The sequence below is a fragment of the Stenella coeruleoalba genome (genome assembly GCF_951394435.1).
Source record: "Stenella coeruleoalba genome assembly, chromosome: 3".
NCBI lineage: Eukaryota > Metazoa > Chordata > Mammalia > Artiodactyla > Delphinidae > Stenella > Stenella coeruleoalba.
This window is the reverse complement of record NC_137148.1, coordinates 63,569,400-63,582,843: the sequence shown is the minus strand read 5'-3', so window position 1 is coordinate 63,582,843 and position 13,444 is coordinate 63,569,400. Positions and strand designations below refer to the sequence as shown.

Below are 13,444 nucleotides of genomic sequence, written 5' to 3'. Positions count from 1 at the left end.
TACAAACTCTTACAAGCTCTTCCTTCTTAACCTTTCCTCTATTTCTTGAGCCTTCCCATCCCCTTTTGTTATCACCTTAATTCAGGGCATCATCTCCTTTCACTTCAAGAATTCTAAGGCTCCTTCTCATGCCACTGGAATCACCTTTGTAACACTCAAAACTCGTAACGCTTCCCTGCTTAAAATGGTGGGATGATTCCCACAGCCTGAAAGAAAAGGAACAAACTCCTTAGCTTGGAAAGTGAATCTGGTCCCTGCCTAAATGTTCAGCTTCGAAATACAGTGCCTCCAGAAACTTTTTTGAACAAGTGAGATCAGGCTCTTTCCCACTTAAGAGTTCCTGTGCTCACGTGCCTCTGTCTGAAAGGCCCTTCGCTCTCTCTACCTGGTGAATCTTAACACAACCTAAGTATTCTCTCCCAATTAGAAAATACTGCTGTCTCTCACCACAACCTGGTATATAGTTCCATCACAGGAGTTACAGCAAATATCCAACTTACTGTTAACAAGTCTCTCTCCCCCTACTAGATGGTAAGATCCTTGAGGTAGGAATCATTTCTGAATTATTTGCACAACCTCAGCTTATCAGACATTAATTAGATGTCCCCTTCCCTCCCCCCCAGAGTTCCTATTAAGCCCTGAAGTCCTGTTACATGTCTCCCTCATGAAAGACACAAGTGACTGGACAAATTAAGTCCCTGGACCAAAGGATGGCAGTCCAAAGGTACGAAGGAGAGAGAGGAGCAATCACAGTGAAGAGTAAGAGTGACACTCATGGGGGACACTGGAACAAAGACCCTGAGTTCCTGCTGCTGGGGTGCCAAGAGCTGCTGGATCCCGCCCCTCTTCTTCCAAGAGCTGGTTATCAGCTCTTCTTGGTTTCACTAATTCATTATACTCCCATTTTCTAGATTAAAAAGTACTTCAGCGCTACTATTCTCATCTCTCTTTTTAACACACTATTTTCCTTGCATTGATTCATGAATTTATGATTGTAAGAAGATAGTAAGCTCATATTAGGAAGGCTCCCATCTTAAATTTCAAGATGAGGAATAGAGCATTTTTCTATATAGTCACTAGGTATTTAGGTTTTTTTAAATTTTATTTATTTGGTTGTTAGGTCTCCGTTGCTGTGCGCGGGCTCCCTCTAGCTGCGGCGAGCGGGGGCTACTCCTCGCTGTGGTGCGTGGGCCTCCCATTGCGGAGCGCGGGCTCCAGGCACACAGGCTTCAGTAGCTGTGGCGCACGGGTTTCAGTAGTTGTGGCTCGCGGGCTCTAGAGCACAGGCTTAGTAGTTGAAGCCCAGTTTTTTTTTTAATTACAAGGAAAAATCCAAGACCCTAGCTCCAACAAACAAGCAAATAAACAACCTGTTCTGAATAACTTGCAACAGTTTTCAACTGGATAAATGCGTATGTTAGCAATCACATCACTCTTACAGGGCCATAAGCTACTGCACCTTTAAAAGCTCTGATTTTTTGAAAAATTGGATGTTGTACAAAAGTATCTTCTAGGACTAGGATTGCTCTGCAGGCTTGGGAGACAGCATTTGGATGTTGTGGGATTTTAACAGCAATAGATTAGACCTAAGAACCTGGAGAGAAAAAAATAGGTGGTACTAAAACATTTACTTATTTTCTGTCTGTGAACTTCTTCCCAAGTATTTAATAATATCTTACAATTTTATATGTCAATTGTATCTCAATAAAACTGAAATTTAAAAAAGGAAAGAAATAATTGCCTACTCCAAGTCATGAAAACATTCTCCTTTATTCTCTTCTAAATGCTTTATAGTTTTAGAGCTTTCACTTTTAGGCCTAAGATTCAACTCTAATTATTTTTTGTATATGGTGTGAAGCAGGGATCAATGTTTTCCTTTTTCCATAGGGACCAAAATCCATTAAAATTTTACTTTTGGGGACTTCCCTGGTGGTCCAGTGGTTAAGAATCCGCCTTCCAATGCAGGGGACATGGGTTCGATCCCTGGTCAGGGAACTAAGATCCCACGTACCACGGGACAACTAAGCCCGTGCACTGCAACTACTGAGCCCACGTGCCACAACTAGAGAGCCTGTTTGCCACAACTACTGAGCCTGTGTTCTCTGGAGCCTGCACGCCACAACTAAAGAAGCCTGCGTGCTGCAACAAAGAGCCCACGCACCGTAACGAAAGATCCTGCGTGCTGCAATGAAGATTCTGCGTGCCGTAACTAAGACCCGACGCAGACAAATAAATATTTTTTTAAAAATTTACTTCTCAACAGAATACATTTTATAATTCTTATGTAATTTTTATTCCTGAGAACACTTTAAAATATAGCTTTAAATCTTAATCTAAATGACACTTAGTTGATAAATTTCTCAATATAAAGGCATTTTGCCTTAAGACTAATACTTTAAAAAATATTATTAAGGATAAAGTAGTAAAGTTAATCTTCTGGACAAATGAATTTGATTTCAAACTTAATTAAAATGCAATTCATTTATAAATTCAGCTCTTTGTAAAAGCAAAGCATGGTCATTTTAGAACATTTATAATGTAAACATTACTTTTTACTATAATCTTAAGAGTTATTTGTTGCAATTATTAACATTTTATAATTATGAAATTGCATCTTTTGCTGTTGGCAAACAATCATAGAAAGTGAAGTTTTAGGTGTTGACAAATAGCACCACATTCAGTTGTAGCTAAAATTTAAAGTGGAAATATCATTTTCTTGAAATATTTATATGTATACAATATTCATGTTATATGTCTTACTGCTATCTATCTACAATGGATATGATCACATGATACGTCTAAAAGAAGGGAACTATCTGTTGAGCACTTGCTATGTGATGAGCATTGAGCTACAAGCTTCCATTGCATGAATCTCGCTTAACCTTCACAACAACCCTACAAGAGAAGCTTCATCCTCTGCGCCCCTCCCCCATTTTATAGATGAAAAAATCAAGACTCAATGAGGTTAAATATTTCCCCAAATCTATGGCTATTAAGGGGCAGAGGTGGTGCTGTAAGGGAAGTCTATCTAAATTCAAAACCCAAGCTCCTTTCTCTACATTGCACTACTTTATTCACTGGGAGAAAATGGTTGATAAAAGATAAATTACATATCTTAGGACATTCATTGGTAAATTACCTTTCAATAAATCAAAGAAGCAACATATTTTTCTGAATATCTTGCTCAGGACTACGCCAGGCACTGTAAATACAATTAAGAATGCTCTCTTACCATAAAGCACTTTATAATCTAGCTGAGGAGACATAACTACTACGTATGACACAACTAGTGAAAAATATTAGTTGAAATTAACTGTTAAAGTAAGATCTGGAGACTACAGATGGTGTAGCTGCTTTTGAAATGAAGGACTGTGTTGAGGACACTGAATTAACTTTTAGAATGGGACCACGTTAGGAAGGGTCTTGCAAGAATAAAATTCAATAAAGTTGAATTTAAGAATCCCCTAGAGATTTTTTTTTTTTTTTTTTTGCGGTACGCGGGCCTCTCACTGTTGTGGCCTCTCCCGTTGCAAAGCACAGGCTCCGGACGCGCAGGCTCAGCGGCCATGGCTCACGGGCCCAGCCGCTCCGCGGCATGTGGGATCTTCCCGAACCGGGACACGAACCCGTGTCCCCTGCATCGGCAGGCGGATTCTCAACCACTGCGCCACCAGGGAAGCCCTCCCCTAGAGATTTTTGATTTGACATAAAGAAAGAGGTGTTTTTTAAAAGTTTTTTTTTTTTCAGCAGAAATATTCAGGGTATCTTTGAGTAGAGTATGAGGAATGAAGTAATGAGGAACCAGTTTTTGAAATTCTAGTAGTAGAACAAGGGCCTGAACCAAGGTGATGTTGGTGAGAAACTTGAAGATCAAATGATATATTACCAGGATTAAAATTCTGCTCTCCAATAGTATTTTGCTCACTCTAGATATTATGATCAAAACAAAGAATACAAAAAACATATACGGCTGTCGGCATACTCCCCCAAATATGGAAGGTCTAGATACATCTAATTTTAATCCATATTGTTTTTGGTAAAGAGACTTGATCTTGTTATAAGAAAGCTGCTCATCCCTGTGAAAGTTAAAAACATTTTTAAAGCCCTCTTACTATTCTGTAGTCTCTGAATAACTAGTTCTCCAGGAAAAAGGAAAGAGGATGGCATATTTTTATGAAATCTCTATAATGCTAGTGCCAACAAAATGTGATTTAATAGCTGTATGACATGTGGATTCTTTCAATTATCTTCAGTATACCAAAATTTTTTTATAAAGAGTTTTAAAGATTCATTTTCCTAAAGTATTGTTATACTAGCCCAATGCAATCTCTTCTTTCCAAATCTTTTAGGTAAGTACAGTATTATAAGGACATAAGCCTAACAGAGTAAGCACTCAGTAAATGTTTTTTGACTCGATAAACTGGAACATAAATCAATCATCATAATTTATATGGTAACCAATTCAGACCAAAGCAAAGAAGGATTATGAAACCAAAACATGAAATAATTTAGCAGAATTTTCATCTTAGAGATTAATTTTGATTCCAATGGCTTGTTTAAATTCATGGTTTTGTGGTTCCAAGATGTCATAGAAAACTCTTTTTTTGTCAAAATGGCCTCTAATAAAAAGTAAATCTTCAGTGGAATAGCTATCGTTTTTTCCAGTCCAAACAGTCAGGCTGTACCTGCATTAAAATAAAACAGAATTATATAGTTAAAAGAGAAAGATAAGAAACAGTGATGAAGAATTCCAATAACCCTAAAAACAGTTACTCTCATTTGTCTCTAACCCAAATTCACACAGAAGAAAAAATTAATTAGCACTGGTGGAACTATATTTTCCTGTTTCATTCCTTCATCAACATCAAAGGGACTAGAGAGAATAAAATTCACACTGCTGTTGCCTAAATTAGGTCCCGCTGTATCTGAATTAATGTTAAATGGCTTTAGAAACCCAGACTGGTAGCACTGGAAATGGGCCCAATTTTGGACAAAAGAACTGAGGAGATTGTGTTGCTGATCAAGGCATCTGTTCCCTACACAAAAACCACAGCTCTAACCTGGTTTCTTCAGTAGCCAGGCCACAGTCGAAAGCACGACTGGAAGGGACAGTGAAGAGACACAAATGTCACTGACGTTCCCAACATTCATATTCACTTATAAGTGGCCCCGCTATCCCTTCCGGGGGTTTTCTGTATGAGATACAAGAATGCCAAGAGATGTCACTACGAATGCCAAACAGAATAAACCTAGATGTATTTCTGGAGTTAAAAAACAATAATAATATATGAAGATTTATTATGGATATAAGAATATGCTCAGAATTGTAATGTTAATTAAATCGTATATTTTCATTTCTCCTGTGACATTACTATTACATTACTCTTAGTAGAGTTTAGAGAAATGCGAAGCTGTTAAGTATTTTCATATTTATTTTCCTCATAAACTTGTCAGACTCCAGGGAAAATCTCCAAAGCAGTTCTTCTGCTAATGATAAGAAACAGTCTAAACAATGTATATATTCTTGTTATACTGACACATTACTGTCCTTAAGGATGATGACACCATTCTGGAAATGTAACAAAGGAAAATACTTTGGATGTTGTTCCATAGTAGTATTATGTGACAAACCAAAAAGACTTTTAAACTACAGTAGGGAACACAGAAAAAAAAAATGAGAATTACTTTAAAAACTTATATTTTTGCTAAAATGGCATTTTTATTACTTTATTGAGCACCATGGTATCAAACGTTATAAAAAGACAGATACGAATTTAGGTTAAAAGAAGTTATTCATTTTATTTCCAGTGTTATTTTGCCTCTTTTAATCCTCCCGCTACTGTATTTAAACTAAAAGTAGGAAAAATAAAATTGACTAAGGGTATTTTAAATGCATTCATTCAAATCAATTCTCAGGTTTCACTTTTAAAGCTCTTTTCATTGTGATGTAACATGTATAGGAAAAGATGCATAAAACATAAATGTTTTAACAAATTATTATAAAATGAACTCCAGTGTAACAAAACACAAATCAAGAAAAAGCACTGCCAGCACCTCAGGAGATGCCTGTATATCACTGCCCCATCACAACCTCGCCTTTCCCCCAGAGTCCTCACAACCTTGTCTTTTGGGTTGCCATCTTCTTGCTTTATTTACCACCTGTATATCCATCCTAGACAATACAGTTTAACTTTTGCCTGTTAATGAATTTCATATAAATGGAATCATACAGGATATAATTTTTTTGGTCTTGCTTCTTTTGCTGAATATTGTTTGTGACATTTATCCAACTTAAAACAGGTAGCTAGTGTATGCATTTTCTTTGGGAAACAGTTTAGCAGTATCTACTAAAGCTGAAAGTATGAATACCCTATGACCTAGAAATTCTATTTCTAGAAATTCCTTTCTGATATAGCCTTTATAAATGCAGGCACATTTGCACCAGGATGTGTGTGTGTGTGTGTTCACATTTATATATATGAATGTTCACAGCAGCAATCTTTGCAATAGCCAAAACCATGAAATAATCCAAATGTCATTCAATAATAGAATAAACTCTGAATGATGTTGAATGTTTTGCCTGTGTTCTCTTCTAGGAGATTTATGGTGTTACGTTTTATATTTAAGTCTTTAAGCCATTTTGAGTTTATTTTTGTATATGGTGTGAGGGTGTATTCTAACTTCATTGCTTGCATGTGGCTGTCCAACTTTCCCAACACCGCTTGCTGAAGAGACTGTATTTTCCCTATTGTATATTCTTGCTTCCTTTGTCGAGGATTAACTGACTGTAGGCATGTGGGTTTATTTCTGGGCTCTCTATTCTGTCCCATTGATCTGTATGTCTGTTTTTGTGCTAATACCACACTATTTTGACTACTGTAGCTTTGTAGTATTGTCTGAAGCCTGGGAGTGTTATGCCTCCTGCTTTGTTCTTTTTTCTCAGGATTGCTTTGGCAATTCTGGGTCTTTTAATTGTTCTAGTTCTGTGAAAAATGCCATGGGTAATTTGATAGGAATTAAATCTGTAGATTGCTTGGGTAGTATAGCCATTTTAATAATGTTAATCCTTCTAATCCAAGAGCATGGGATATCTTTCCATTTCTTTGAATCATCTTCAATTTCCTTTATTAATGGTAAACAACAAAGCTTTAATGTAATATATTACTAGAGAAATTTTCATAACATTGGGGATGGGAAAGAATTCTTAAACAAGACACAAAAATCACTAGCCATGAAAGATATGCTCGAGTAATTTGAACACATTAAAATTCAGAAATTCCTTCCATCAAAAGACACCATGAAGAACATGAACAGGTTAGGCACAGAGTTGTGGAAGATTTTTGTAAATCAAAAGGGCTCTAGTACAGAATTTATAATGAACTTATCTATGAAATAGAAACAGACTCACTGATATAGAGAACAGACTTGGCAGTTGCTAAGGGGGAGGGAGCCTGGAAGAGGGATGGATTGGGAGTTTGGGATTAGCAGATGCAAACTTTTATATACACAATGGATAAACAACAAGGTCCTACTGTATAGCACAGGGAACTATATTCAATCTCCTGTGATAAACCATAATGGAAAAGAATATGAAAAAGAATGTATATACATGTATATATATATATATATATATGTGTGTGTGTATAAATGAATCACTTTGCTGTACAGTAGAAATGAACACATTGTAAATCAACTAAACTTCAATAAAATTTTTTTAAAAGCTTTGTTGTTTACCTTTCATATTTAATAAAAGACTCTGAAAGAGATGAAGTTAAGAGAAACCCAAAATTAGGGACAGAGTTCCAAAACAAATCAACAATAACAAAAACAGGACCCCCCCCCCCAAAACAACAACAACAACAACAACAAACTAGACAGAGAAGTAGAAGAATCCACTTAGTGCAATGCCATGGAGCCAAAGGACAAGGGAGTTTCAAACTGAAAAGGGAGACCAGCAGTACTCAAATGTTGCAGAGGTTAAGAATTTGGCTTGAACAAAGTATGATCTTCAAATGAGAAATTTCAGGAGAGTAACTGACTACACAGAAGTGGAAGGTGAGGAAACTGAGGCAGTAAGTAATGAAAGAAATGGGATGGCAGGATCATCCTATTTGAACATGGCAGCCTAAAGTCAGCACTGCCTCCTTTTTCTCCTAGAATCACCTTAAAGTAACAAAAAGAACAAAAGAATGAAAATAGAAACCCCATCTTCAATGAGAGCTGAAAGTGCAAATTACAAAACAGGTGAGAAAGTTTCTAACAGCAACAGAAATTAAGGCCACATGTTAAGGAGGTGGAGAGAGTTTGCTCATGTATGCAGATTACAGAGAAGGCCTATAAGAGACTCTTCTGGATGAGAGGCATATCCCACCAAAACACTTCGCACAGTGGGAATGGTGTCCTTGAACTACGAGTGGGAGCTTTCCTGGATTAGATTTGGTCTCAAAAAGCAGTGGAGACAAAGAAATAGAACAGGAAAGCCATAGTTGTAGGAATCAGACTGTTCCTGTGAAAACCCAAAAGTTTAAATTTAAGAGACACGTGAAAGATCTTACCTAGAGACACAACAACTGCTTATCTCCATTGACTGGGGAGAAGTTAAAGGCTAAACAAGTCACACGTAAGACTCTCTGGGTCATAAAGAGCATAGTCCTGATCCCTCTCCACTATGAACTTTAGGCAAGTAGCTGGTCTAAAAAACACCTCACTTTCTTTAAAGCAGATAATCAAAATAAATTTGGCAGAGATTTTATACAAGAGAGTACAAGAAAATATATGAAAAAACACATGGCAGATGGAGAAATAAAAACCTCATCATTAGAAAAAACTATCAGATAGCTGAAACAGATATAAAACTACTTAAAAAAAAGAAAGCCACAAAACAGATGAAAGCCATAACCCACACATTTTTTAAATGATGCAGTTGCCTTTTTGAAGAGCACAAAGCAGATATACAAATTCATGGAAGAAGTTTCAAGACAACAGAAAAGAGATGATAAAATATTAATTGGCAGATCTTAGGAAAGAAGTGGAAAATTAATACTATTACAGAAATATGGTGAAATCTGAAGGTATACTAGACTAGAGAGAACAGACATTGTTGAAAATATTGTAAGGGTCAGAGAAGACAAATTATAAAATACAGTAAAATAAAATGCAAACAAATAAAAAGGAAAGAAAGACTGAAGAGAAAACAATAGATACCAAAGACAGGCAAAGGAGATCTACATATTCATAACTGGAGTTTCTGAAAGAGAAAACATAGTGGTACAAAGGCAACAGAACAAGTATTTAAAAATACAATTCAGAGAAATATTACAGAAAAGAAGAGCATTTAAATCTATATATTGAAAAAAACTCCATATTGCTGAAAAAACTGGTATAGAATGGTCCATACTGAGACATATTCTAGTAAAATTACTAGGCCTCAAAGATAAAGAACACTTTCTACATTCAGTTTCCCCCATTTCCCCCCTCCAAAATCAAGTCGCTTATAAGGGCAAACAAATAATCAGGCTGGCTTCACACTTTGCCACATCAACACTCACATTAGAAAGCAGAAGAGGGGCTTCCCTGGTGGCGCAGTGGTTAAGAATCTGCCTGCCAATTCAGGGGACACGGGTTCAAGCCCTGGTCCGGGAAGATCCCACATGCCATGGAGCAACTAAGCCTGTGTGCCACAACTACTGAGCTTGAGCTCTAGAGCCTGCGAGCCACAACTACTGAGCCCACGTGCCACAACTACTGAAGCCTGCTGCCTAGAGCCCATGCTCTGCAACAAGACAAGCCACCGCAATGAGAAGCCCGTGCACTGCAATGAACAGTAGCCCCCACTCGCCACAACTATAGAAAGCCTGCACACAGCAATGAAGACCCAATGCAGCCAAAAATAAATAAATTAAATAAATAAATAAATAAAAAGAAAGCAGAAGAGCAGGCTTCCTTGGTGGTGCAGTGGTTAAGAATCCACCTGCCAATGCAGGGGACATGGGTTTGAACCCTGGTCTGGGAAGATCCCACATGCTGTGGAGCAACTAAGCCAGTGCGCCACAACTACTGAGTCTGCACTCTAGAGCCCGCGAGCCACAACTACTGAGCTCGTGTGCCACAACTACTGAGCCTGCGTGCCACAACTACTGAAGCCTGCACACCTAAAGCCTGTGCTTCACAACAAGAGAAACCACCGCAATGAGAAGCCCAAGCACCGCAACGAAGAGTAGCCCCCGCTCACTGCAACTAGAGAAAGCCCACGCACAGCCACGAAGACCCAATGTAGCCAAAAAAATAAATAAATTTATATTAAAAAAAAAAAGAAAGGAGAAGGGCAATGCCCTCAAAATTCAAAAGGCATTGTGAGCCAAGAATTTTACAGCCAATCTATCATTCAATATGAAGTACAAAGCTGGACATTAAGAGAGTACAGTCAACTCAAATTAGGTGAGAGGGGGGTGAAGAAATACACTAATTTTATTATTGCTCATGGAAGTTAACGGGCACTTGTAAAGAAGTAAATTAAGCATATTTTATAAAGTAGCAGTAAGAAATAACCAATAGGAAAAAAAAACTAACTTACCAAATATTCAGAATTAAAAATACAAAAGAAAGAAAATAGCTACAGTGAAATGCTTTTTAAAGCTACAGAAATAGCAAATATGCTAGTTTTTCTTTTAAATGACAGAAACAAGACCAAACATATCTGTGTTATAAATAAATGTAAATAAGTTAAACTCTTCTTTTTAAAAGAAAGACTGTTAGATTAGATTAATGAGAGCTAGGTATCTAGGCATCTGATAAGGAATTTAACAACATGGAAAGAAAGAAGGCTAGAAAGAACCCTCAGGGGTTGGGTTGAAATTGGAAATACCAGTATGAACTCATGGGTTGGTTAAACACACACACACACACACACACACAGAAATGTTTATGTATGTAAGTCTATATAGGTGTGTTTTTATATACATACATATATACATACACAGACCATAACTACACATATACATACACATATATTTTCCAGCTCTGTCCGTTAAGAGGTCCTGGAAGCACTGACACCCTAGGAGCAATGATTATACTAAAATCCCAGATTTTGCTTTCTAAACACCACCTGCTGCTATAATCAAGCAGGGATCCTTGAAGAAGTGACTGATTTGAGAACTGGGACAAGTACGTGATGAGCTTGCCAAGAATGCAAGACCTGAGGTCTGTCATGAGGAAATATTGAACTGATCAAGACTGTGGACATTTTTCATAATAAAAGGCCTGTAGTCTTGAAGACTGTCATGTGTACGAGAGGAAGGGAAAAACTGAGGAACTAACTATTTTGAAGGAGACTGATGCAAACTAAATGCAATGCATGTTCCTGGAGAGTTTCTTGGACCACAAGAAAATAAGAAGGATTGCTGGAATGGTTGATAAATTTGAATGGGGTCTGCAGACTGCATGGCAGTGTTGCCTCAATGCTGATTTCCTGGTTGGAAGGTTGCATACTAGTAATACAGGAGTGCATCTTTGTGTGGGGAAGTGTACACTGCAGTACTTAAGGATATGAGGCATCATGATAGAAAAAAAGAGAGAAAGAGAGGTGGGGGGAGAGAGAGGGATGGAGGGAGAGAGAATGGTTAAACAATTTGGGAATCTGGGTAAAGGAGATGTAGTAGTTTTATGCAACTTTTCTGTATGTTTAAAATTATTTTTTTAATGACAATAAATCAGCCTTAAAACAGTCAATGAAAAATAAAACTTTATAAATTTATTTTTCAAAGAAAAGATAAAGCAAAGTTATTCAAGCCAAACAAAAGGACAATGTGAATTTAGGTAAAAAATATCATTAAACAAGACCAAGAAGGAGAACTTTTAATAATAAGGTATAATTCTTCATGAAGATAATAAAACCTATATGAATATGCCCCAAATAACATATCATGAGCATTTAATAAGCAAAAATTATAAAGGCAGAAGAGGAAGCAGACAAAAACACTTTAATAGTTGGAGACTTTAACTCTCTTAGTCCATAAGAGAGCAAGTAGCCAAAAAATTAAAGATGCCAAATATTTGCACACATGCAAAATGGCACATTCATAAGGTTATTCATTATAGCATTGTTTGTAATATCAAAGATTAAAAACATCCTTTATGTTCATCAATAGGGAGGCTGGTTAGATAAATTATAGTACATACATAAATACAATGCACCTAGAAAAGGAAAATGAGGAACCTTGAAAAAAAGCTCCAAGATGTATTGCTAAGTTAAAAAAAAAAAAGCAAAGAACAGAACAGAAGCAAGGTATATAATATGATACCTTTTGTTTTAAAAAGGAGGGGAAAATAAGAATCTATACTTGTATTCACTTTTATATGCATAAAGAAACTACTAATGTGGCTGAACAAGAAACTGACAACTGTGCTTAGTGAGGCTGGGCAGGACTGGGTGAATGGGAGAAAGGCTTCTCACAGTATAACTCTGTTCATTGGTTTTTAAACCTTGTGATTATATTACTTAGTCAAAGAATTACATTAAAAATATTTTTAAAAGCAAAGAGTAAGACATGAAAGACTTAACGTAACTAATAATGTATGTTACTAACCTGTCACAGTAGTTTTATTCTAATATCCAGTCTCCTTTCTGTCTTTTAGCAATCCCCTGAATTCTAACTAGGCAAAAGACTGTACAGAATAATAGCTACATGTCCCAGCTTCCCCTGCAGCTAGGTATAGGCATACGACTAAGTTAAAGCCAATGAGTGTGTCCAGTGCCCTTGAAGAACAGGGACAGGTCCTGAGCCTCTCTTTCCCTCAATCCTACCAACTGAAACTCAGACATGGCAGTAATCAATCTGACCATATAGATGAGGTCAATATCCTAAGGAAAACAAGTACCAAGACAGAAGGATTTTGGGTCCCCGACACTGTGAAGGCATCAAATCTGCCCTGGCCTATTTATGCTTTTCCAGTTATATGAGACAGAAACAAACTTAAGTTTAAGCTATTGTTAATTTAGGTTTCTGCTATAACAGCCAAACTATAACCTCATAAAATACATGAACTCATACAAATATCCATATATCAAACCATTAATAAAACCTTAATAAAGTCTACGAAGTAGAAATAATATAGACATGATCCGATTACTATACAATAAACCTAGAAAACTATTAACCAATCCAAAATAAAATAATTCTACTATCTCAGTGCCTAAAAAATTTTCTCTTAAAACAACTTTTGAGACAAAGGAGAACAAAACCACAATTGCAAAATATTTATAAATTAACAGTGATGAAAACCTACACATAAGAAACAATAAGATACAGCTACAGCAGTGGTCAGAGAAAAAAGTATAGTCTTAAATATTTATGTTAATAAATATATTAATAAATATTAAAAATGAAAATAAGCATCTAACTCAAGAAATTAGAAGAAACTACACGAAAAGAATTTTAAAAGATAA

General features: G+C 36.6%; 1 protein-coding gene across 2 annotated transcripts in view; it reads right to left on the bottom strand.

Annotated features, from left to right (window-relative positions):
• Window positions 1-2,624: 2,624 nt before the first annotated feature.
• The window catches only part of FAM151B (family with sequence similarity 151 member B), a 35,233-nt gene continuing 24,413 nt past the window's right edge, over window positions 2,625-13,444 (bottom strand). Inside the window, exons 6-7 of one of the 2 annotated variants that reach the window (XR_013827600.1) lie at window positions 5,061-5,192; window positions 4,551-4,685 (exon numbers count right to left, since the gene is read on the bottom strand). Coding sequence is in view for 1 of the 2 variants with exons in the window: in XM_079916790.1 (XP_079772916.1) it covers window positions 4,526-4,685 (160 nt within the window). In the remaining variant the exon portion in view is untranslated. Of the gene's footprint in view, window positions 4,686-5,060; window positions 5,193-13,444 lie in introns of both variants that reach the window. The other variant, XM_079916790.1, reaches the window with a different exon arrangement.